Source organism: Cottoperca gobio, chromosome 10, assembly GCF_900634415.1.
Source record: "Cottoperca gobio chromosome 10, fCotGob3.1, whole genome shotgun sequence".
Lineage (NCBI taxonomy): Eukaryota > Metazoa > Chordata > Actinopteri > Perciformes > Bovichtidae > Cottoperca > Cottoperca gobio.
Window position 1 is genome coordinate 8,513,913 of NC_041364.1, and position 22,765 is coordinate 8,536,677.

General features: G+C 38.5%; 2 protein-coding genes across 3 annotated transcripts; one reads left to right on the forward strand and one right to left on the reverse strand.

Annotated features, from left to right (window-relative positions):
* The first annotated feature begins 63 nt into the window (after positions 1-63).
* On the forward strand, positions 64-13,271 carry sytl4 (synaptotagmin-like 4). Its single transcript, XM_029441854.1, is given in 18 exon segments — positions 64-298; positions 1,487-1,678; positions 3,335-3,446; positions 3,448-3,551; positions 4,057-4,166; positions 4,351-4,465; positions 4,563-4,730; positions 5,854-5,968; positions 6,061-6,151; positions 6,251-6,372; positions 6,946-7,038; positions 7,927-8,105; positions 8,856-8,958; positions 9,432-9,593; positions 11,418-11,523; positions 11,602-11,710; positions 11,797-12,005; positions 12,490-13,271. Coding segments are annotated over 17 exon segments (2,175 nt in total). The 5' UTR covers positions 64-298; positions 1,487-1,544; the 3' UTR covers positions 12,633-13,271.
* Positions 13,141-21,389, reverse strand: srpx2 (sushi-repeat containing protein X-linked 2). Of its 2 annotated transcripts, XM_029441856.1 has the most exons (11): positions 21,281-21,298; positions 21,108-21,174; positions 18,128-18,205; positions 17,746-17,937; positions 17,226-17,402; positions 16,179-16,302; positions 15,968-16,089; positions 15,352-15,531; positions 15,098-15,231; positions 14,898-15,019; positions 13,141-13,859 (listed from the first exon to the last, which is right to left on the reverse strand). In XM_029441856.1, exons 2-11 carry the CDS (start codon positions 21,148-21,150, stop codon positions 13,679-13,681), a joined length of 1,353 nt encoding a protein of 450 aa, XP_029297716.1. In that variant the 5' UTR covers positions 21,151-21,174; positions 21,281-21,298; the 3' UTR covers positions 13,141-13,678. The 2 variants fall into 2 exon arrangements, with proteins under 2 accessions (XP_029297716.1, XP_029297715.1); XM_029441855.1 differs by having other exon boundaries at positions 21,108-21,389.
* Positions 21,390-22,765: the final 1,376 nt, after the last annotated feature.

Sequence of the window (22,765 nt, forward strand, 5' to 3'; positions counted from 1 at the left end):
AGTGTTCCAAGTGTTTTGGAGGGTAAAGGGAGCAGGGGGAATTAATGGAGTGTTTCAATGGGTCACATTTTCCACATCGAGCCCTCCTGTGGTAAATAGAGCTAAGGAAATGCACCTGTCATGGAAAATGGGGAAAGGCGCTCTTGCTAGTCTGCTGCAAACTTTCATTATCTTCCGGTAGTCGAGACTCCTCGAGCGCACAAAGTCAACAGTTTTTGGAGACGGGAGGCAAGAAGAAGAAGAAGAAGAAGAAGACGGAGTGGGAGAGGAAGGGATATGACCATAACCGACCAGGAAAGTGAGTTAACCAGATTATACTCACACGGAAATGTAATTATCTTAAATGTACTGTAAACTGCTACGTTTTTGTTGTGTTTTCTGTCAGGAATATCTCGCTGTCTGTCGCCTGTAGTGACGCTGAAAGCCGTGTAGCGGTGGTAAAGTCGTCTTTTAACAACAAGTGTGTGTCATTTCATTCTGTTTTGTATTATTTGTCAGCCGATTTCAGTGTTATTCACTTAGTAAAATAATACAATCGTATCCCCAAATATTCAGGCTTCACAGTTGGATAAAAGCAAAATATCTATAAACATCATGATAACATGACAACATCGTGGATATGAAGTAACGCTAGCATATTAATGTTCAGTTGGTAACGTAACGTACGTAAACGTTCGACCGTTGGAGTCGCAACCGTTAGCAGCTCATCATGGACTTCTGGAAATCTTAATTTCGACATATTTTAATCACAGTTTGGTGCTTTAGCTACAAAAACAGTCTGTCTTGGAGTTTGTTTGTTAATTAAATTCATTCGGATAAAGTAATTTTTAGTTTACACTAAGGCTACTACACTTTTTCAGCTCTTTTTTTAGACGAATTCCCTCTTTCAATATCCCCTGTTAAGGATTGTTTATTTCAGTTAGTGCACTATCTCTATGACGCATGCGCCATTTCCTTGAAGGTTACCTAGACAAGTTGCTTTGCAGGTATTATTGAATTTCTGCTAGAGTTGGCTCCAGTATTCAAACTATGAGGAAAAAGGTGTCAACTTTCCAACTGTGTGTTAGGTACAGTTCCCTCCTCACTTTAATTTCCTTTGACGCAATTTAAATGAAGTGTAAAGTTTCAGATGGAAACATGACAGACAACCAGCTTGATGTTGGGATTAAATAAATGTTTAGAAACTACTGAACTCCACCCGGCTGTCTGTATCCTTAGAGGGTGGGAACCCGGACACAGAAGCCAAGTTCATGTTATTTTAGCCTGTCCCGCTCAAAACAAGCCTTAAATTCTCCCGCATCCTGGTTCCTTTTAGTCATTTATCACTTTCCAGCGCAAAGTCACTAAGTTCCTCTTTTCACTGCATAGCTCTGCTTGGGTTGCATCCCATACGATAATAGAAAAACAGGTTTTGTCTGTATTTAATTAAACGTTTTTGCAGTGACACAGTGGAGAGTTTATTTCTGATGTTTTGTTTTGTCTTCAGGAGATCTTCTTGATGTAACATTGACTGAGTTGAGCCAGTTAACCTGCGCTGAGGGTTCATGGTTAAAGACACAATGCCCGAGGCTGCTGACATGATCAACCTGGGATTCCTGTCAGACTCTGAGCGGGAGCTGATCCTGGAGGTGCTGCAACGGGACGAGGATATAAGACAGGCCGAGGAGCACCGTGTGCGGTGAGAAGAAAGCACTTCTTGTTAATTGTATAAATGGTTAACTTACTAGTGTTACTTCCAGTTCAATCAATTCAAGGTATTACTAATTTAAACAAATTAATTCAGTTTAGACACAACCTAATTTACCCTGTAATTCACAGATATTGTGAACAGAATTATTCTTTATTTTAAAATGACAATATTGAATATAGAATTTAAAAAACAAAAATGTTTTATGTATTTATGAACTCTGACCCTTTAGGGACGCACGCTAAATCTCCATTTCCCTTTTCGCTGAGACAAGCTAGCGGGAGCAGCTACGGTGGGGCGCTGTTTTTTACGCTAAACATGGCAGAGAAGCGAAAGAAAACTAACTATTTTCACAATGATTGGGAGGAAGAATTATTTTTTACAATAGTGAAAGAAAAGTGTGACAGTTTCCAGATTTTTTTACAGAAGTGATACTTTGTACTAAAATATAACTGGTTTGATTTTGAACAAAATGCTACAAATGTGCTCATTCATACAAAACTGTCAATACAGATATTTACAAAAATATCAGAGATGTGATAACTCTGAAATAGATTGAGAACATAAATAAATAATGTTGCATGGTTAAATATATATGTTTCCTACCATAAATCATTGTTAACAATCATTGTGAGGAATAATTAACATTAATATGTGATCAGACAGTCTCTTCACATATATGAATATTTATTATTATTAATGATATTATCATTAAAGGTGAACCGTGCAACTATGTTATTCAGGAAGTTTGTATCAAACGAGTAGCCCTTCGTATTATTCAGCACCTTGAAGTAGCTCTCAGTATCAAAAAGGTTGGTGACCGCTGTACTATATGCTTTGATATTTTGTTAAGATTATTTTTTATTTTATGTGTTCATATAGGTATTTGATATCTATTAAAGGGATGTCTTTTTGTTGGTAGGGCTGGTTATTGAGTATCTGAGTATCATCCAAAATGTGTTCATAGAATTAAGTATTAAAAAGCTGTCGAGTATTAAAAGTTGGGATCAGATTTTTAGTCTTGTTTACTTGTTCTTTGATGATAATGGATGTGTATATAACAATTTCATTATCATTTTTCTTACTAAGCAAAGTTCTTGTACAGCTGCTTGTAGTAGGACGTTACACACTGCTCACTTGGAAAACTAAGGTAGTGAAAAGTATCATTTTGATATCAGTAACCGATACCCAGTTATCTTATTGGCACCAATATCAAAAAATTCAAACCATACCCTGCCCTAGTAGCTGGGTGCCGAAGACAAATTTACACTAGAGGCCATGCAGTGGACGACAAAGATACGGTATATCTCATATCTTAATGTACAGATGCTTTATTTATTGATTGAATTGTTTATAATCTTATTTTGTGTTTATTTTACAAGAATATGAAAAACATCCCAAAATGTATCCTATAACACTTTTTCATTATTGCATATGTAAGACGTACTCTGTCTCACTCCTGTAGATGACTGGTCACCTGCTTTCTCCAGTTACTGTAAATGAAAAACAATAATGAATGAGGTTTATGTCATTTATTTTAGTGTCGTTGAGTCATACAGGAAAATGTACAAAACTCGAGACTACTCAAGAAGTTTCTCAAAGGACAACTTCTATTCTCCTTTAATATTTTTTGTTGTTGTTTCTCAGGAGTATGAAGACAGAGTTGCTGGATATGAAGAGGAAAGGGGCCAAACGTGGCAGTGGAAGATACAGTCAGCGTAGTTGTGGCCGATGCCAGGAGCCTCTGAGTCGACTGACATGTTTTCTCCAGCCAGTGTAAGATTTGCAATCACCATGTGTGCAGAAACTGCCGAACAGCCCTCCCCGAAGGATCCTGGCTGTGCAGCGTGTGTGCCAAAGAGTCGTAAGAGATTGTTTTGTTTACACTCTTTAACTTTCCAGAATAATTGTGTTTTTACCATTTGTTGGGGACTATTCAGGAGTTTGGTCTCTAATGTCAGAAGATAGTAAAAAAATGTCCACCCCAGTTTGTCAACGTCCAATGTGATGTCTTTAAATGTCTTGTTTTGTCAGTACAAAACCAAAATATTATCAGTTTAATATAATCTAAAACAGGAAAACAGCAGGAAATCAATATATTTTACAGGCTGAAAGCAGCATTTTCTGCCATTTTTACAAAAATGACCTCAACAATCAGCCTAATTGATTATCAAATTGATTGTCGTTTGACTGATCGTTGCATCTCTATTATGTATGAATCCTACCAGCAGTGCATAATATGTTGACACATTTTAATGAGCTTAACAGTGTTAACCATTAACCTTGTTCGAATGTGTTATTTTACTGATGAATGAGTGTACGTTTTGTTCAATTTAGACATTTAAAAAAATATTTATATTGGATTCCAGGGATCTTAAGAAAATGACGGGTGACTGGTTCTACGATCAAAGGGTCAACCGTTTCTCCACCACGCCTGGACACGACCTCGTGAGAGTTTCCTTGAAAAAGAAGCCTCAGGGTGAGTACAGGAAGAGGAAGTTGTGGGTATTGACTGTTAGACCAGGAATGTAAACGGCTCTCAGCCTGCGCCAAATAAAATGTCCACAGTCACTGTAATGTAGTCCAAGTTCAACAGGAGGAGAGAAATCTTGAAACGGCAACCTGGTGTGGAAGTTTGATTTAACTTTTGTTGTGTGTTATAGTAAATAAGCGTGAGACAACAGGAGAAATGCTGTTGAGAAGTACTGAAATAAACCCAGATCTTCCCATTCCTATACCGCGGGTCAGGCAGAAAAACCAAATAGCGGATAACAAAGGGTGCGTCATGATTCTTCACATCACTTTTGGAAATGTTAATGAATGCATAGACTCAGAATAGGAACATCCCAAACTTTTGTCATGTTTTATTTTGCAGTCATTCAAAAGAAAATTCAGCATCAATTGCTTCAAGGGAGTCATTTGAATCAAAGGAGGAAGTTTGGTCAAAGCCAACACGCAGTGACACAGAGTCTGCAGAAAACGACAGCATAAGCAGCCGTAAAACAGACACTGAGTCTGGCCATGTGACACCTCAGCAACAAAGGTAAATTCACCTTTTAGTTACTTTAAAAGGTACAAACACTACACGGTAACATCAAAGCAGCTTTTGAGGCAGATTGTGTAATGTTTAGCCCTCCTCCCCCAGAGCTGGTCTAGTCTGGGGCTGAGACCGCCAGGCTTGGGTCAGATAATTTTTACAAACTATATGCAGCTAAATACCAACTGCATTGTGGGTTAAGGAGCGCTACAGTATGCCAGATCCAACGCCTCCACTGCAAACTTTGCGGTGTCTGTTCTGGTTTTGATGCTCCATTAGAGATCGATTGTAGGGTAAGAGTTAGGAAGAAGTTCTCCCAACCAATATTTTCCTGTAGTCTATCAGCTGTTGAGTCATCCCACATTTTCAGGACTTTGCCAACTACCTCATTTACTGTACGTTATTAATTGTGTAACCTGCAATCTATACATTTGCCATTCATTACCGTAATTAATTTTATACTTATATTTATTCATTAGTCTGTATATCTTTAGTAGTAAATACATTCTTCATTTACAAGGAACCTGATTACGTGCTTTTGAGTGTTTTTAAGTATTTACACCTCTGTACACGGAGTGAACTCTTTGACCATTTCAGATTTTGAGCATGTATTAATACATTTTGCTATTAAATGTTCTCTTGTTATAGAGTGGTGCCCCGTAACTAGTTAACTTTATGTTAAATTATTTTATTTAAAGTAAACTTTCAGTTTCCAAAGCCAAAATAGAGTGCTTGTACCAAATTACCAAACATTTTTATGAATTCATTATTAAATCTGCAAATAAATCAGAAAATGATGATAAATCGGTACAGTTAATGAAATGATTTACTCGTGCATGGATGTTTTGGGCTTGGTTGTAACATTGTTGCCTATTTGCACACTGTTCAATCATCTGCTGTTTCAGGCACAAGTAAATCATTTCATTAAAGTGCTGTCATGTTCATCTTTATTTGCGGTTGAAGTAAAACCCACGTCCTGCTTACAAAACCTGCTGAGAGTTTCAGGCTAATTGGTTAAGAGTGTCGACATGTAGGATAGGTCACGCGCACAATTTATAAAGTTATTTTATACGAGTTTGAATGTGAACAATGTATGCTGTAATTAATATTGTTTTGTATCATCACACAGGAGAGAGAACTGCTCCGCTCCGTGCAGCCCATCAGGGTCCACTGTTTCCAGTCTGACCACTCTCGTCAAAGCAGACATCGCTAGCGTTGTCAGCGGCACCTCTGAAGCTAACACTGTACGATTCTTTCAGGTGACATGGTCGTGTTTCTTTCTCAAACTCTTTTCTCTTCTTCTCTGTGACTGTGACTTCCTGTTTCTGTCAGACAGGCCCCAGAAATAACAACAGAGAGTCCTGGCCCGGAGATAGAAGTTGATAGACTCTTCAAGAAGAGCATCAAACGAGCTCCGAAGCCTTCTGGTTAGCATATACTACCACATGCATTGTTCTTCTTCCAGAACCAAATGAAAAACACTGTGTGTATCGCTGCTTAATTGCTGGTCTGTATGTTTATAACAGAGTTTGTATCGACACTGGACCTGCGTGACGAGCGTGACGAACGTGACGAACGTGATGAACATGACACATCAGGGGCCTCAATGGGCAACAGGAGCCGCTCTGTACCAGGCCTGGACGTACAGGTAAGAATCTAACTTATGAATCTGTTTTTCTTTTTTTTTAAGAAAGGCTTTTATTTCTTTTTTTCCCCCATCAACTGAAATGACTGGAGCTTGCCATATTTGTAAAGGTAGTCCCTATGGAAGTTTCAAATAACATTCACTATATACTTCAGGTGGAGGTTTTACACAAGTCAAAGAGTGACATTAGATATAGCGACCAAGCAGAAGTTACAGTGAGAGCGACACAAAAAAGACACTCCATCCTCTACGAAACATGTTAAGTGGCTGCATTCAATTCTGGTCTATTGAGGCCATGTCAGGCTCTTTCCTGTGGTGAATTATTTCCCGTGTTACACTGCTGAACATCACTAAATGGAGCCCATCCACTGATTGTAGACGATAACACTAAAAGGGCTGTAATTACAGTTGCTGTTTCAGATATTTTAACATTTTTCTGCTATTTAAATTGATTTAAAATGTCTTTATTTGACTGTTTTAACAACACAAGCCTTATTATTGCTGACAACAAAAATACTATGATAATAATCCCCCTGTGTGTCTATGATTTCTAAATCCTTTCTTATGTTGACACAGGAAGATGGAGAGGAGGAGGAAGATATTGACAGCTTGGTTAGCTTTCATAAAAGGACAATGGCTTCAAGCTCCTTCAGCCTGAACAGCTCAAAGGTAAAGTATTGATATTTCTCACAGCTGACATTAGTCCTCTAAAGACTCTTTGAAAGGCAGCTTATTATGTCTCTCAGAACGGAACTGCTGCTAGATAATCTGGACGAGCATCTATAACCTCAGGATATCCTCCAGCAAGTTAGAAAGTGTGAAATTGATTTGCAAAGTTTAAAATGTTTCTATAGTTACCAAAGCCATCTGGGGAAAGCAAAGCTGAGGCTGCCTAGCATGACTTTCACGCTGTCACTCTGGATTTAGATATTGACAGAAACATCCTGTTCATTGTTCATTTGTCCCTTTCTGTTTACCCTTAATCATTTGAGTTATGTTTAATTCTTGTTATTTCTGTTTTGTGAACCCGTGATCTGCACCATTGCGCCTCTTTATAGTATGTCAGTCCAAACAACATTAGTTTAACGTCAATATTTGGTATTGTCAATATTTGGATAGTTTGAACTGGTGTACTTACTCATAGTTAGTGTATTACTTACAGGAGATGACGTTCGGCACCCACCCAGTTTAGAGAAGCAGGGGTTACAACACAGAAGCAAGTAATGTACTGCTGTGGAGGGGGGCAGCAGCAAAACTTACTTTAACTACCTTTAAACACCAAAGTCACACAATAACACTAACTAACTAACCGATAGACGCAGCAGTAGATCGGCAACTTCTGTGTTTTTGTCAAAAGGCTTTGAAGACTGCAGAGATAACAGCTTCAGTTCCTCCTCGGAAAGGGCTGTCTGATGGACATTCAATATAACAACCCCCCTTTTAAAGCATCCAAACTATCCCTTTTAATTTCAATATTTGGTATTAATGAAACTTTGAGCAAACACAGGAATTGCTGATGATTATTTATTGAGGTCAGATGTGGGTATGTTTCTCCAGAGCACACTGGGCAGCCTGATGAGTATATACAGTGAAGCAGGAGACTTTGACAGCGTGGAGGTGAGCGGAGACCTCATCTTCTCTATGAGCTACAACGAACCCAGCCAGAGCCTCAATGTCTTCATCAAGGAGTGCCATGGGCTGGCCTTCGGCGATGCCTCGGGGCAGCTTTCCCACCCGTAAATATTCAAATAAGTTTGTTTTTTTCAAGTGTGGCTGTAATGTGAAGCTCCATCATTTGTTGCAGTGTTCTCAAACTTTGGCCTTCAGATTTCAGGTTGTGGCTCTGAAATGGTTACATATTTCTACTGCACACATTCCCCTTAGTGATGTTTACACAGCTTTGATCAGTGTAGATAAGAAGTTGTGTTTACAAAAGTCTTGATAATCACATCCCAGAGATGATTACTTGAGCTTCACAGGAAGTTGAATGTCAATAGATATTTTAAGCATTTAGTCAGTTGCAAACTGATTATCATGAAACAAGCAAAGTATTATTTATATAATTAATGTATAAAGTAAAAAATAAGTGTGTGTGTGTGTGTGTGTGTGTGTGTGTGTGTGTGTGTGTGTGTGTGTGTGTGTGTGTGTGTGTGTGTGTGTGTGTGTGTGAGAGAGAGAGAGAGAGATACATATATTTTGTTTCTCTTTTTTTACTGTAAATATCTATTTTTGAAAAGGGTAGGTTTAATAAGCTACACATTTACTTTCAGCATGAACATGCTTTAGTTTGTCACTTCTTCAAAGGTAATGACTTAATATTGTTGTATTATTATTATTATTATTATTATTATTTTTGTGTATTTGAGTTTTATAGATAGAAAACAACAGAAATAAACTTACTACTATTATTAAGAATTACAGCAAAATAACCTACAGCCATTTCTGTGAGAAACACTTTAAATATTCTCTCTGTTTTTGTGTTTCAGTTATGTCAAATGTTATCTACTCCCTGACAAATCTCGCCAGAGCAAAAGGAAAACAAGTATCAAGAGAAACACGGTCAACCCTGTCTACAAAGAAACACTGAAGGTGGTGCTTTATTCCTTGCACCTCCTACTGTTGACCTTATTCTGTTGACTCTATGATTAGTGACCTTGTGCCTTGCCTGCTGCAAATAATGACCACACCTACAGAGACTTTAAGATCGATATTGACTTTGCAGATTAGAATAGCTGTTGTCAAATATTGATTTTGTTCCAATGTACAGTCAGCTTCAATATAGCGGCACACAAAGCTTCTGAAAGGGAAGCAGCTGGATACGGTAGTTTGTACAAAAGTATGACACTGTAAAATGTGCTCTTTAAAGAGGAAGAAGGTAAATATAATATAATACGATTTAAAATGCAACTTCTGATAAGATTTGAATTCATCTTCTGCATTAATTTATGTTCCATGTTTTTATTTTAAAACTCCCTCAGCACCAGAGCATTAAAATAATATAAGTTTTCAGAATTGAGACCTTTTATCCATCCTGTCTTCTCCTTCTCGTGTCCCACTGCCAGTACTCCGTCAGCCGCTCTCAGCTCGCAACCCGCTCCATGTTGATATCAGTCTGGCATCATGGTCGCTTTAGCCGCAACGCCTTCCTGGGAGAGGTGGAGATCCCTCTAGACACCCGAGACCTCGACTCCCCGCATGAGGACCGTGTGGCTCTCATGGCGAAGGTAGATTAGAGAAACTCGATGTAGTTGTTTTGCTTTAGCATACTGTGATGACCTCTTTGTTAAAGGTGGCCTGTGGAGTTTTCTACATTCAGTGCTCACATAATCGCATTATTTGAATCTCTGCGGTTCAACAACTGATAAATAAATTTCCTTCATAAGAAATTTGCAAAGCTTCTTAAAAGCTTGAAACATTGCATTGTTGCCTTTTAGACTGCTTGCTAGTAAACCTGGATGCACCATACTAACAAGCACTCTCACATGATACCTCTTGTAGAGGCTGGATTCTTTAGTTGTTCTGTGTGTTGATGCATTATGTGCGTAACATAGTGTCGAAGAATAATACAAAAGCCTTTAGGAAAAGGACTTAAAGGAGTCCTGTGGCGTTTTTCTTGTAAACAAAGTTTCTGTTAACATTCAGTATTTCTCACACTTTATGTTCATCCTTGTGGTCTAACAAATGGTTGAATGCATTTCCTTCCTTTTGCAAATTGTTCTTAAAATGTTGAAACCTGCATTGTTTGTATACATGTAAAAAAAAGACCTGTGATGTTTACCTGCTGGCATCTTCTTCCATGTTTCTGCTGGTGCATTGCTCTTTCATAGTGCATTACCGTGACCCGTAGATCTGTGGAAGAGTGTGAGCGCTTTTGCAGGAATATGAACCACGTTAACCGTGTGCACGTGCAACATTATACTTATGTGCAATATCAAACAAATAACGGGCCCACACGTAAAATAGTCATAACAATTTTTCCATTAGTGTATAATCTCCTGAAACTAAGAATCGTTGTGTTTTCTTAGCTTAGAATGAGCCCTTCATATCTACATAGGGAGCGGGTCCTCTTCCACGGAGTCCGCCATGTTGCACCGCCATGTTTCTACAGTTGCCCAGAAAGTTTGTACCATGACGTTACCATGGTTTTGCACTCACTGACTCTTTACTGCAGTCTTGAAAAGGTCGGCTGAGCGGAGGGGTATTCAGCTGGTTGGAATCTGCAACTGCAGCGATAGATGCCACCAAATCCTACACACTGTCCCTTTTTAACTTAAGTTTTTCTCCTAAATATTGTTATAAAACATGTTTAATATTATGTGGAATACCATTTGTCAGAGAAAACTAAAGTCTGGCAATCAAAACTTGAAAGATCAAAAAGTGCACCAAAAAGGCAAAATCACGTGTGCCAAGATTGCACTTAGAATATGTATTAAAAACTAAAGATGAAGAGGATATTAAAAACTAAAGATGAAGAGGATATTAAAAATCATGGCAAAGTGCATCAACAAGGAGGAAATGAGCTGAAACTAACCAACAGAAGTATTACAGAGTTGCAGGATAAAGTAGTGACAAATGAAGTGTTTGTGTTTGTGTTCTCACCAGTTCACTTCAGCGTGTTTAAAATCAGCGCTAGTGACCTAAAATCATAGCAAATCAAAACGAGGTGAAGATATTTATTTAGAGCCGAACATGTTTACTGTAGATCTTGGTTTTCACACATATCTGGGTGTGAATGTATATGTTGGTTTAGAAAGTGAGAATCCTTTACATATTTTATCAAGCTGAAAACTCTTAACCTAAAACAGATGGAGGGGGAATTGTTAAACAGCACACTTATTTTTTATAAATCTAATAACTAAATTACGAGAAACGTTTTGTAAGTGTGGTTGTCTATGGTAAGTGTTTATTAGTTGGTATTTTGTTTGATGATGTCGGAGCGTGGAAGAAAAATCACAGTTTCAGCCATCCATTGTTAATCAGGTTTTAGTGCAGAGGCCGGCATGTTTGCTGTATTGTGTCTCTAAATATAACATACTTTTCTTAAACAGTTAGCCTCTCCTGTGCCGGCTTCAGCTTTTGCGCAGTACAAAGGAGAGTTGATGATCTCCTTGAAGTATGTAACGTCTAAAAAGCCAACAACTGAGAAAATCAAAGGTAAGACTGTCAAGAAGCTCTGAATGTTTGATCCACTTTGCCTTAACTTTCTAAGAGTGTCTGTCGTCTTCTCCTCAGGCAAAAAGGTGGTGATCGAGGGAGGGGGAGAACTGCATGTTCTAATTAAAGAGGCAAAGAATTTGATGGCAATGAAACCAGGGGGTACCTCGGATAGCTTCGTAAAAGGGTAAGTGATAAACTCTCCAGTCTTAAACGGACATGTTGCGTCACATACAAGCGTTTCTCTGTTCAAGAAGTTTTGTGGTTCTGCAGGTACTTATTCCCAACTAAGGCAAAGACGACAAAGAGGAAGACTCCAGTTGTGAAGAAGAACCTGAACCCCCACTACGACCACACGTTTGTGTACAAAGAGCTGCCTCTGGAGCAGCTGGAGGAGATGTGTCTGGAGCTGACTGTGTGGGACAGAGAAGCCATGTTGAGCAACGAGTTCCTGGGAGGAGTCCGTCTCAGCTCCGGAAGGGGTAAAAGATAGACTTCAATAAATCTAAATAAATATTTGTATTTAATTTTTTGTGAGAATCAAACCGATATCTATCTTATTTCTCCTTTTTGTGTGTTTGTTGTATTGTAAATAGAATAATTCACCTTTTTGTAAATGACACCAAAGCTGTCAGGGTGAGCTGCAATTTATTTTAGCGAGTCCGATTTAATGGAGCCGCTGTTTTGTGCCTCCTCTCCCCTCTGTCCTCCTGCCTATGACCCGGAAATTGATCTCATTATTTTCTAGATGTGGGCATAACACTGCAGTAGAAGAGAAAGTAATACTATATACCCTTTCTTTCTTTTTTTATAGTGAAAGAATAACCTTTTGTGAGAAAGACGCCTCATTTTAAAGACTGAAAATTCAGGGATTAAAAGGAATTTGCCATAAAAGACTTTGCACTTGTTTTCCATTTACAATTACCTTCATGTAATCTCTCCGTCCCCCCCCGTCCCCCCCTGCAGGGACTGTGAAAATAGGAAAAGCAGAAGTGGAGATGGACTCTGTTGGAGAGGAAGTCAGTGTGTGGGAGAAGGTGATGAAGTACCCCGACTCATGGGCAGAGGGCACTCTTCCACTGCGCTCCACTATGGTGAAGGGCAAATGAGGACAGCACACAGACGAAGGGAATCCAGAGAATGAAAAGGGGAGAAGCTGAAGGGTGTGAGACAAATATGAGATTGTGGATTGTTATATTTTTGTAAGCTTGTCAGAGCAGAGGCGTGTCTGCTGAGGTGAACTAACACGCAGCTTAACATCTGCCTCCCTGTGTGGGGTTCATCTGTAGCACCGCCCCCCCCCCCCCCCCAGACTGGTGTAACTGTTGAAAATGTGCCAAAACATCACAAACTGGATTTATTTTTGGCATTGAGACCGTCATTCTTGTTTTTAAAATGCAGGCTGTATATGTTATTGCATTTCAAATTTCTGAACACTTATGAACACGTAGCACAGAAAGAGCGTCACCTTTTTTTTTTCTTTATAATTGTATACAGAAGTACATTGATGCGTGGGAAAACAAGTCATTATAAACTACAACGTTTCTGGTGTTGCATCCAACAAATAGTAATACTATCATGTAAAAATGATCTTAACATACAAGTTGCACAAAAAGCTTGAAATTATTAAATGTGTTTATTTGCAGATATAGATTCTTAAAACCTTTTAACTGTTTGTGATCAGAGTCGTGTTTACTTCGAGGTTGCCTTTTAATATTCTGTTCACCCAATAAAATATGTGCTGAAGACATGCTTGATCGTCCATACCAGCTGGATTTAACAATAATCCACCCAAGTGTTCCTCAGTCTTAGCTTTCATTAAATATCAGCTCAGAACAGGGGCTCCTTGACGAAACTACTAATCCACATCAAACTTATTTTATGTATCTATGGTTAAAAAAGGAACTTTTACTCAAGCTTGTCATTTTCTGTGTCCATTTTCTGGCCTCCGTGCCTTTCAGATGATTATTCAAGAGAGAAAACAGTGGTGGCACTTCAGTGTTGTTTAGCGATCACATTTGAGGAACTGCCTTCGTGTCCTTTTTTCCCTCCTAACGTCCCTCTGGACCTGGTTTCTGGTTGTTTGTCCTTCCTCATCTTGCCTTTAGTAATACTGATGAGTTTATCGCTGTGGCAACCGGAGAGGTTTATTAGATTAGTCACAGAAGTCCCTGTGGAGCTCCAGCCTCTCTCGCTCCTCTTCATCCAGCAGGAAGTTGTCGATGTAAGAGAACAGCTCATCCGACGCCATCGGGGTGATGAAACGCTCTCGGTCCAGCCCGAGCTTGTCCAGCAGCAACATGCTGAAGTAGGTTCTGGAGATTCTGAACACTTGTCTACAGAGAGACACAAATTAGATCATTAAAAACCTCTGGAGTCGAGGTTGATTTTTGACTTCCTATGCATTACTTGTTGTCTTTGTTTAAAACCTTTTAAACTGTATTTAACCCACATGCATCAGAACAAAGTCAGCTACAAGTCTGAACAATCTCACATATTGATCTCATTAAAGCAGCTATAATCAATATTCTTATAACAATGGATTAGGGGGTTGTTTGTAGTGACACATCCACATATGGTTATTATCTGACTGCATTTTCCCTCAGCTCTTTTACCTTCAATGTTTTGATTTCTTTGTTGGCTTTCAGTTGCTGCCTTTCGCAACTGAAATAATACAGTACAAAAATACTAAACAAATAGCAAAAGCTCTCACTCTTTTTGTAAGAATGAGAACAAAAACACTGTATCCTATTACAAAACTGACGTTTTAATAGTGAATCAGTTAATCGTTGCATCCCTACTTCTACCTCAAGTGAGGTCTGCTTGCCTACATTTCCCAAAGTGCTTTGTATTACACTCAAAGAATGTGTGTCAATGTGCTCACGCTGTGGGACTCGTGTGTTATTGAAGAGACTAAAGAGAATTTCCAGTCTGGAAAAAGTGAGCAGCAGTACCCCTAACTCAAATTACACCGTTGGTGGAAAACATCCATATCTTTGCCTCTTCTAAGACGAACTAGTCCCTACACGCAGTGTGCAAAACGGTAGATTATAAAGTAATGTCTTACTCTTTGATTCTCATGAGAACCAAAGCAAGATGTTTATGTTTAACATTGATCATCATTATTCAGTCTTGTCAAAATCCCATTACTGCCTCCCTGGGATTAGCATGTTGTTAATCCTTGAGGTGGATTTCTTCCACAGAGGATCCCTTTTTATTAGGAGGCTCCTGACATTTAAATAGAGTGAGGAGAAACAACTGTGCAGTTATATCCATTTCAGGATGGGGTTTTTCAACAAAATTAACATTTTCCCCTCCACAGAATGAACCGTAAAACTGCTGAATAACTAAGTGATGCAGTATCTCACTTTTACCTCAAACCCTCGATGGCTTCAGAGCTGAGCAGACCTTCTTTAATGCGACCCGTCTCACGAGGCGGGGAGCCCAGGAGCTCGATGACGGTTACGTGTCGCAGGTCTAATCCACAGTCTGATTTCTAGTTGAAACAAGGAAAACAGATTTTGTTGTTTATTTAAACTTCCTTAGTAACACCAGCAGACACACATTTCCTCACTTGTATCATGAGGTTCTGCAGCTGGTAGTCTGGGTCAGATATGTTGGGTGCCGTCAAAATCAGCAGCCTCCTCTTTTCATGGAACTGATCCAGGAGAGCGGAGACCGTCTTCACATCGGATTTAATCTCCATTGCTGCAAACACACAAAGTCACAATTGCATCCTGCATTTATACCTTCTTACATACTGTATGTGCACTATTATGTCTGTGCAGCAAATTCCTAATCATGATTGCAACTTTCATGCAGACTCACGAACACACTCGGCAGGCTCTCCTCCCCAGCTGCGGTTGAACTGGCAGACACGAGTAGATACGCCCCTCGGCTCATATCCTCCCTCACAGTGGTATTCACATGTTGCACCGTAGTTATTCCCATCAGAGGAGCAGGTGAGGTAGCCTTGCAGAGGTGAAGCTAACTCTGGACATCTTCTCACTGGAGGGAGAACACAGTAAAAAAAAATCCAATGTGTCATCAAGTTATAATGCTGATACTGGGCACAGACCCATGGGTCTAAAGTCAGGGTCCCCCCTAGCCTTCACCTACAAAATGTCACTCAAAGACACATACCAATTAAGAAGAGATTCACAATGACCACAAAGAGACATAAAACAACTACAAAGAGATGTAAAGAGACTCACAATGACATGAAAAGTGGCAAAACAACTACAAAGAGACATAAAAGAACTACAAAGAGATGCAAAATGGCCACAAGGAGACACAGAAGAACTACAAAGAGATGCAAAGAGGAAGTCTTGCTCCTATGTAGGAGATATGACGCAGCCTTTGTCTGTGCCCAGGGGCCCATTGTCTGATACTCCGTCCTCACGTGTCTTTAAGTTAATGTGTAGTCATTTATAAGTCAACTTACCCTCAACACGTACAATAAACTTGCAGGCCGCTCTGTTCCTGGCTTGGTCGTACACTTTGTAACGGATGATGCTTGCTCCCGCTTGAAAGTCGGTGCCCGGCTCCTGGCCTACTAATATTACTCTGCAGAGAGTCGAGCACAGCGAAGGCAGAGAGTTTAATTCCATTCAAAAGCGAACAGGAAAGGGAAGCGAAGGAAAGGAGCGACATACTCGAGTAATTTATCAGCAGTATCTGAAGCAGCAGGGGGGTCCCAGGACACCATAGCAGAGAGTTTTCCAGGCTCTGCGACCTTGAGTCTGGACGGAGGGCACTTGATCTTTGGAGGATCAGTATCTGAAATAAACAGTTGGAAAATTACAACATTATTAGAGATTTTGCAGGAAGGAAATTCTAACTGTAGCAGAATATGAAGACTAAAAGAGAGCAGACTGCAGCGCTGGATTCAGTCCAAAGAACAGAGGAGCAGGAAATGCTTGTTGACACACAAACACACACACACACACACACACTGGCTTGTGAAAGAATAATAAAGAAAAACAGCTGTAAAAATAATCTGCAAGTAAAAATCATGCATTGAAAATGTTACTGAAGTAGAAGTATCTAAGTAAAATCAGGAAAACATAAAGTATTAAAAGTACTCCATGCATATAAATGTTCACTTTGGCTGTTATACTATCATATAATATATAATATACATCATTAGAGTATCATTACTTTTGCATTCATAGAAAAGAAAGAATGTAACAGTTGTAGTTGGTTGAGGTGGAGCTCATTTATGATCTTTATTATGGATTTATTTGCAAATTATTTTCTGCATTAATCGATCGATTGTTTAGTTTGTGAAAAATATTGAGAAATGCCGTCATAATTACCCAGAGCCCAAAGTGACACCTTCACAATGTTTGTTTTGTTTAACCAACAGTTCAAACCTATGTATGTACATATGTTTTCAATGCAAAAATGTTGATTTACAAGCTGTAAGATACATTTTGTGGAGTAAAAAGTCAAATATATATCTCTGAAATGTAGTGGAGTAGAAGTAGAAAGTTGCATGAAAAGAAAATACTCATGTAAAGTACAAATACCTCAAAAGTATACTTAAGTACAGTACATTCCACCTCTGACAGCAACACAGATGGCCTTCATTTAGACTTACTGCCTGTTATGGCAGTAAGTCTGGCAGTTGAAAGACTTTTGAGTTGAAACATCTGGTTATCTTTATATGGATCAGCAAAAATAAGACCTTTGATATGTACCTTCACAATCAGGCTGTGCTCCGCTCCACGACCCCCCACGCTGACAGGTGCGGGAATGTTGCCCCCCGATGCGATAGCCGGCGTTGCAGGTGAAGTCACACCTGGAGTCCACCATGAAGCCATGAGTGCAGGTGTATCTGCCGTGCGGAATGAGGGGCAGCACATGGCAACGCATCTCTGGGGAACATCAGCACATGTACATGTTGAGTGTAAGGGTTGAAAGGAAGAATACATATACATATCTTAAAGGATGAGGCTGGCAGAGATCACAAGTAAGTCTCAAGTCTTTACACTTAAGACTGACAAAGTGCTAAACTTTGAGTTTGGAGTAAATATAATGCTATTTTCGACCGGCACATTTTGCATACTGCATTTGTTTTTTTGTTGACCACCGCATAGTTTTTGTAAGGTAACAAAATTATCGTTGTACCCTTTGTAATGGTATGTTTTGAATATGAAAAAGTAGAACATCACCAGATTCATTCTCATTTGGGAATTTAAAGTCTTATCTTCCACATACTGCGGCAGTAGGAAGTCCCAGACCAGCGTCGGCTGGCGAGGCAATGAATTGAGCTCTTCCCCACCAGTCGGTATCCTCGGTCGCAGCTCATCTCACAGCGGGTGTCCAACGTGCTCCTGTAGGCCGCACCGCGAGGGGAGTGGCAGGTCACCTCCCCATTGATCAGACCCGGAGAATGACACCAGTGTGGATCTGCGTTTAAAGAGCAACCAAAACCCCAAAACTGTGTGAATCCTTTAAGATAAAAACTTAAAAGAGGCGATCCACTTGGATACAAGAGCTACCATATAGTAGACACAATATAGAAAGATCTGTCACAGTAGACGTCGTAGTACTGTAAACGTCTGATAATATATATTATATCGTCTTTTTCCATACGCACCTTTGTAGTCTAGCAGAGGACCGTAGTCTTCTTCAACAAAGTCGTTGTAGCCGTCATACTCTGTGGTCGCAGAGCCAGCTGAAAAAAGAAATGTGAGACGTGAGAAAAAATCTTCTCCACACAATCTCCTTTCCAAAACTTCTGGTGAGGTTTCCTCTCACACAAGCTCAATAACATTCCTGTCCATACACACCTGGATTTGCAATCAGTGATGCTAACGGAGTGTTTTAAACCTGAGAACTGGGTCGGAAAACATGGAAATATTGCAAATGGCATAAAGATTTTGTAGTTTTCTTAAAAGGGACAAGGGATGAGTGCAGAGAAACCATGTTAGACTTTATATTGCAACATTTCCTGACCCTTTAAGTCAACAATAACTTTCCCCACAAATCAGGACAAACAGCATGTTTTCATTACGCATGTGGAGATTTTCCCTCTTACTCATCTCTTTCTACCTCATGTACTAAGTAGAAGGGTGTGTGTGCTGTACTGAGGCCTTCTGAATTGTGTCTTTCCATGAATCATTTACACTGTTGTCCTCCTCTCTCAGCAGTTGTGGTTCAGCCACATAATCCCTTTTGAAAATCATGAAAATGACTCCATGTGAAGAACTGAGTGCCAAACTTTCCAGTCAACCTCCACCCCCCGCCCCGAGGCAGTTACTTAACTGCTTCCTTTGCTTCCCTCTTAACACGGTTTCTAATAATAATAATAATAATAATAATAATGCATCACATTAAACTTCGCCTTCTCAGGAAGCTGCTTCAGATTGTTCCAGCTATGTGCGGATTAAACCTATCGTCAGCATTTCTTCTCATAATGAGCCCGATGTTCCAGTTCTCAGTAACACTTCGCCAGACTAATATTTCCAGAGTCCCCCTCACAGGGAATTCGTCACAGAGGAAATAAATATGCTAAGCTCATCAGTCTGCACTGCAGGACTCAAAGAGAGACATTACTTCAGGTGACATGCACCATCATGCACCATGGTAATTAAAAGTCTGTGTTTTTAATTACATTCAGGTAAAACTACTGCAGGGCTGAAAAGTAACCAAGCACATTTACTCAAATACTGTATAATTGAGGTATTTGTGGTTTAGTTGACCATTTTAAGCTACTTTAAACACACAGATCACAGCGTTGGGTCAGATTACTATGAAATATAATCAGTTACTGAATACAAATAAAGGTAAAATAATCTGAATACTTCTTAAATACTTTAAAACCAAGCATTGAATATATATATATATATATATATATATATATATATATATATATATATATATATATATATATATATATATATATATATATATATATATATATCACCTTAGATGGAGCCACATCTTTTTAAACTCTAAAAATCTCTTTAAACATGTCAAAACATGTTCAATACAAATAAAATGCATTTATCATATTCAGCTTTTACAGTTAGTCAAATTAAACTATCCTAACACAAACTGTACACTGGCACAAACTACAGATGCACTGTAGTTGTGTTGCTGCTGCTTTTTAATCGAAAGGCGACATAATCCCGATAACATATAATCTGTTACTACCCAACCCTGACTACTGATGTGTCTATAAAGTACTGAAAACTAACTGTTTATGTGTCGATGCATCAGGATTGTTCTGCAGAACAAGTAGGGCTACTTTTACTTTGGACACTATAAACACATTTAGCTGATAATACTTCTGTTCTTTTACTTAAACAGGATTTTGAATGCAGGACTTTTACTTGTGATGTAGTATGTCTACATTGTTGCACTGGTACTTCTACTCAAGTAAAGGATCTGAATACTACAAGTGTAGAATACCCCGACACAGACACACACGATGCATCATACACCGCTCACAGTGTTGACTTTACCACAGAGACATGCAGCTGTCGGCAGAGTGAGTCCATGAAGCAGGGATGAGTCACACCAGAGGAAGGTGTGCAGTTTGACAAATGTAGAAGGCTTCATGTATCTCTAATGACAAAGGTGATCAGCATCCTTTCAACTCAGCACTAGCTTCTGAGCTGGACCTCAGGTCTGCAGGATTAATGAAGGCTTTAGCGTACTTGGCCCAGAAGAGGACTCCTCAGAAATTAACTGGCGGTGATTGGAGCCGAGCTGTAATTAAACTGCCTGGTCAGCAAAGCAGAGGGGCTCCTGAAGAGGGAGCTCAGCTACAAGCTTAATTTGAGTTCATTTTGACTGCTGCATCCCTTCAGCTCTCACTTCCTGAAGGGAGGAGTATGTGCTCCATTTGCATTCAGACAGTCGCCTCAAAATTCACATCTGCATCTAATACAGTTGCTGTTACTGCTGAGATGAAGGCAGTTCACTACCACAGACAAAGGATTTGCATGTTTGAGGGACTTGCTAGCAATCATGATATTAGATGATTTATTTTACAACTTTTTAGTGAAGAGTCAGTTTGACTGAAGGCTGAATTTAAATAATAGGTTATTCACAATTCTGGACAAAACATTATTCAGTTTCCTTATATCATATGTTCATAGCGTTGCTGTCCTGTGAGGACCAGGTATGTCTAAAAAAACAGAAAAACAGCTGTTTTTAGCTTTGTGAAGATGCATTTTCCAGCTGATCCAGGATGTTTTATGTAAAGTTTATTTAGCTTAAGAAATGGGACAATCTTCTCAACACATAAAGGAACACCTTATACGTAAGTGTATCACACAAGGTAAAACTAAATGATCACATCTGGAGATACATGGTTTTCACAAAAAAAACTGTAATCTGCAAAGTAACTAAATCTTTCAGACAAATGTAGTGGAGTTAAATGTGCAATATAACTCTGAGATGTAGTGGAGTAGAAGTATAACGGTAGCTTAAATGATAAATACTAAAGTAAAGTAGCTATTAATAGGCTACTTAACATTTGTAGGCTAGTTAAGTACAGTACTTGAGTAAATGTAGGTCTACTCATTAATGTTCACCACTACCTTTATTTATTTATTGTTTAAACTCACCTGAGAAGTATAAAATGAACACAGCAGCAAAGAGGAGGCGCATGTCAGAAACACAAAGATGAGACTCCTGGAGAGAAAAAAAAAGTTTCTTGCGCAGGTTGGTTCAAATCCAAGAGTCCAACAGAAAGTACAAAGTTGTAATCCAGAGAAAGTTTACAGTTAACAAAAACAACCTTTACTTAGAACAACCGCTGCGGACAATAAGCGCTCCTGTCATACCAGAGTCTCCGCAGTTTATGATAATGATCCTTTTACTTCATCATTAAAGTCAAACCACTTGGTGGCGTTAACGGACCTTTTGTGTTCGTGTGTCTCCTCCCACCGATGCATTAAACATCTGAGCCATTTTATAAACCCCTCCTACAGCTCATAAAGCTAGAAAGTGAAAGTTATTATAGGCTACAATTGAAAATACAGGTATATATTGTTACCTTATATATATACAGTCCATTTTTGATACCCATTCAGTAGAATAGTCCTTTTTAATATTATATATTATAACTGATAGTGTGACAAATGAGATCAGAGGTGACTTGTAGTGATTTATATTGATTATACATTTTTAATTTCCCCTGATTATGATACTCTCATCCTCAGTCATCATAGGAACTTCATTGTTATAATAAAAAATAATGTATAACATCCTTTATATATATATATATATATATATATATATATATATATATATATATATATATATATATATATATATATATATATATATATATATATACACATAACTTTTCAAAAACAAGTATGCAAAGTGCTTAAAAGACATACAAATGCAAACTGTGCAATTACAAAATATATCACAGGTTTGTTGTCATATGACTCACACGATTTAATTCAATATTTAGTTGTTTTGGCAGTGTATTCACATGTAGTTTAGTTAATATATGTCCCACAGGAAGGCTAAACAATATAATGCTGGAAGAAAAGTAAAAAAATAAATCTCCATGTCTAGCTAATGAGCATCGTTATGAAAAGTTGCATCACTCAACTGATGTAATAATTCAGTCCATTCAACTGTGTCACATAACCAGAGAAATAATGCATGCCATTATAAAGTTAGACAGCACGAGACAGGAAATAACGCTACTGCCCTCAAAATAAAAGCATACATTTGACCAAGGTGGAAAAAACAATAAAATAAATGTTGAGTAAAAACTAAAACTATGAGATAGTACAACATCAAAATTATAACTTACTATCTCATCATGTTGTCTTTCACAGTCAAAATCAATTACATTACTAAATCATATTTAAAGTTAAGAACTTGACTTGATTCAAAATTATGAGACAGTTTTGAGCCACATTTTTTATTGACTAAGTCATATGTTGTTACTATACTGAATTAAAAAATATGGAAAGTCAAAATCTTTAACCTTTTAATTAAAATGTATTAGATGGTATGGCTTATATCTCATCATTTTGATTTATCATGAGAATTGTTTTTGTCTTTATTTCTCTTCTTATTTGTGTATCACAAATTACAATCATATAAGAGTTTGAATGCAGGACTTTAACTTGCAACAAAGTATTTTTATATATTATATATATTGCTACTACCACCACAGCCTCAAATGTGTGTTTAAAATGATGGAAGTAGTGTTTTCAGGTGTTTATTTTATTTTGAAAGCTGTACGTTTGTGTTTTAT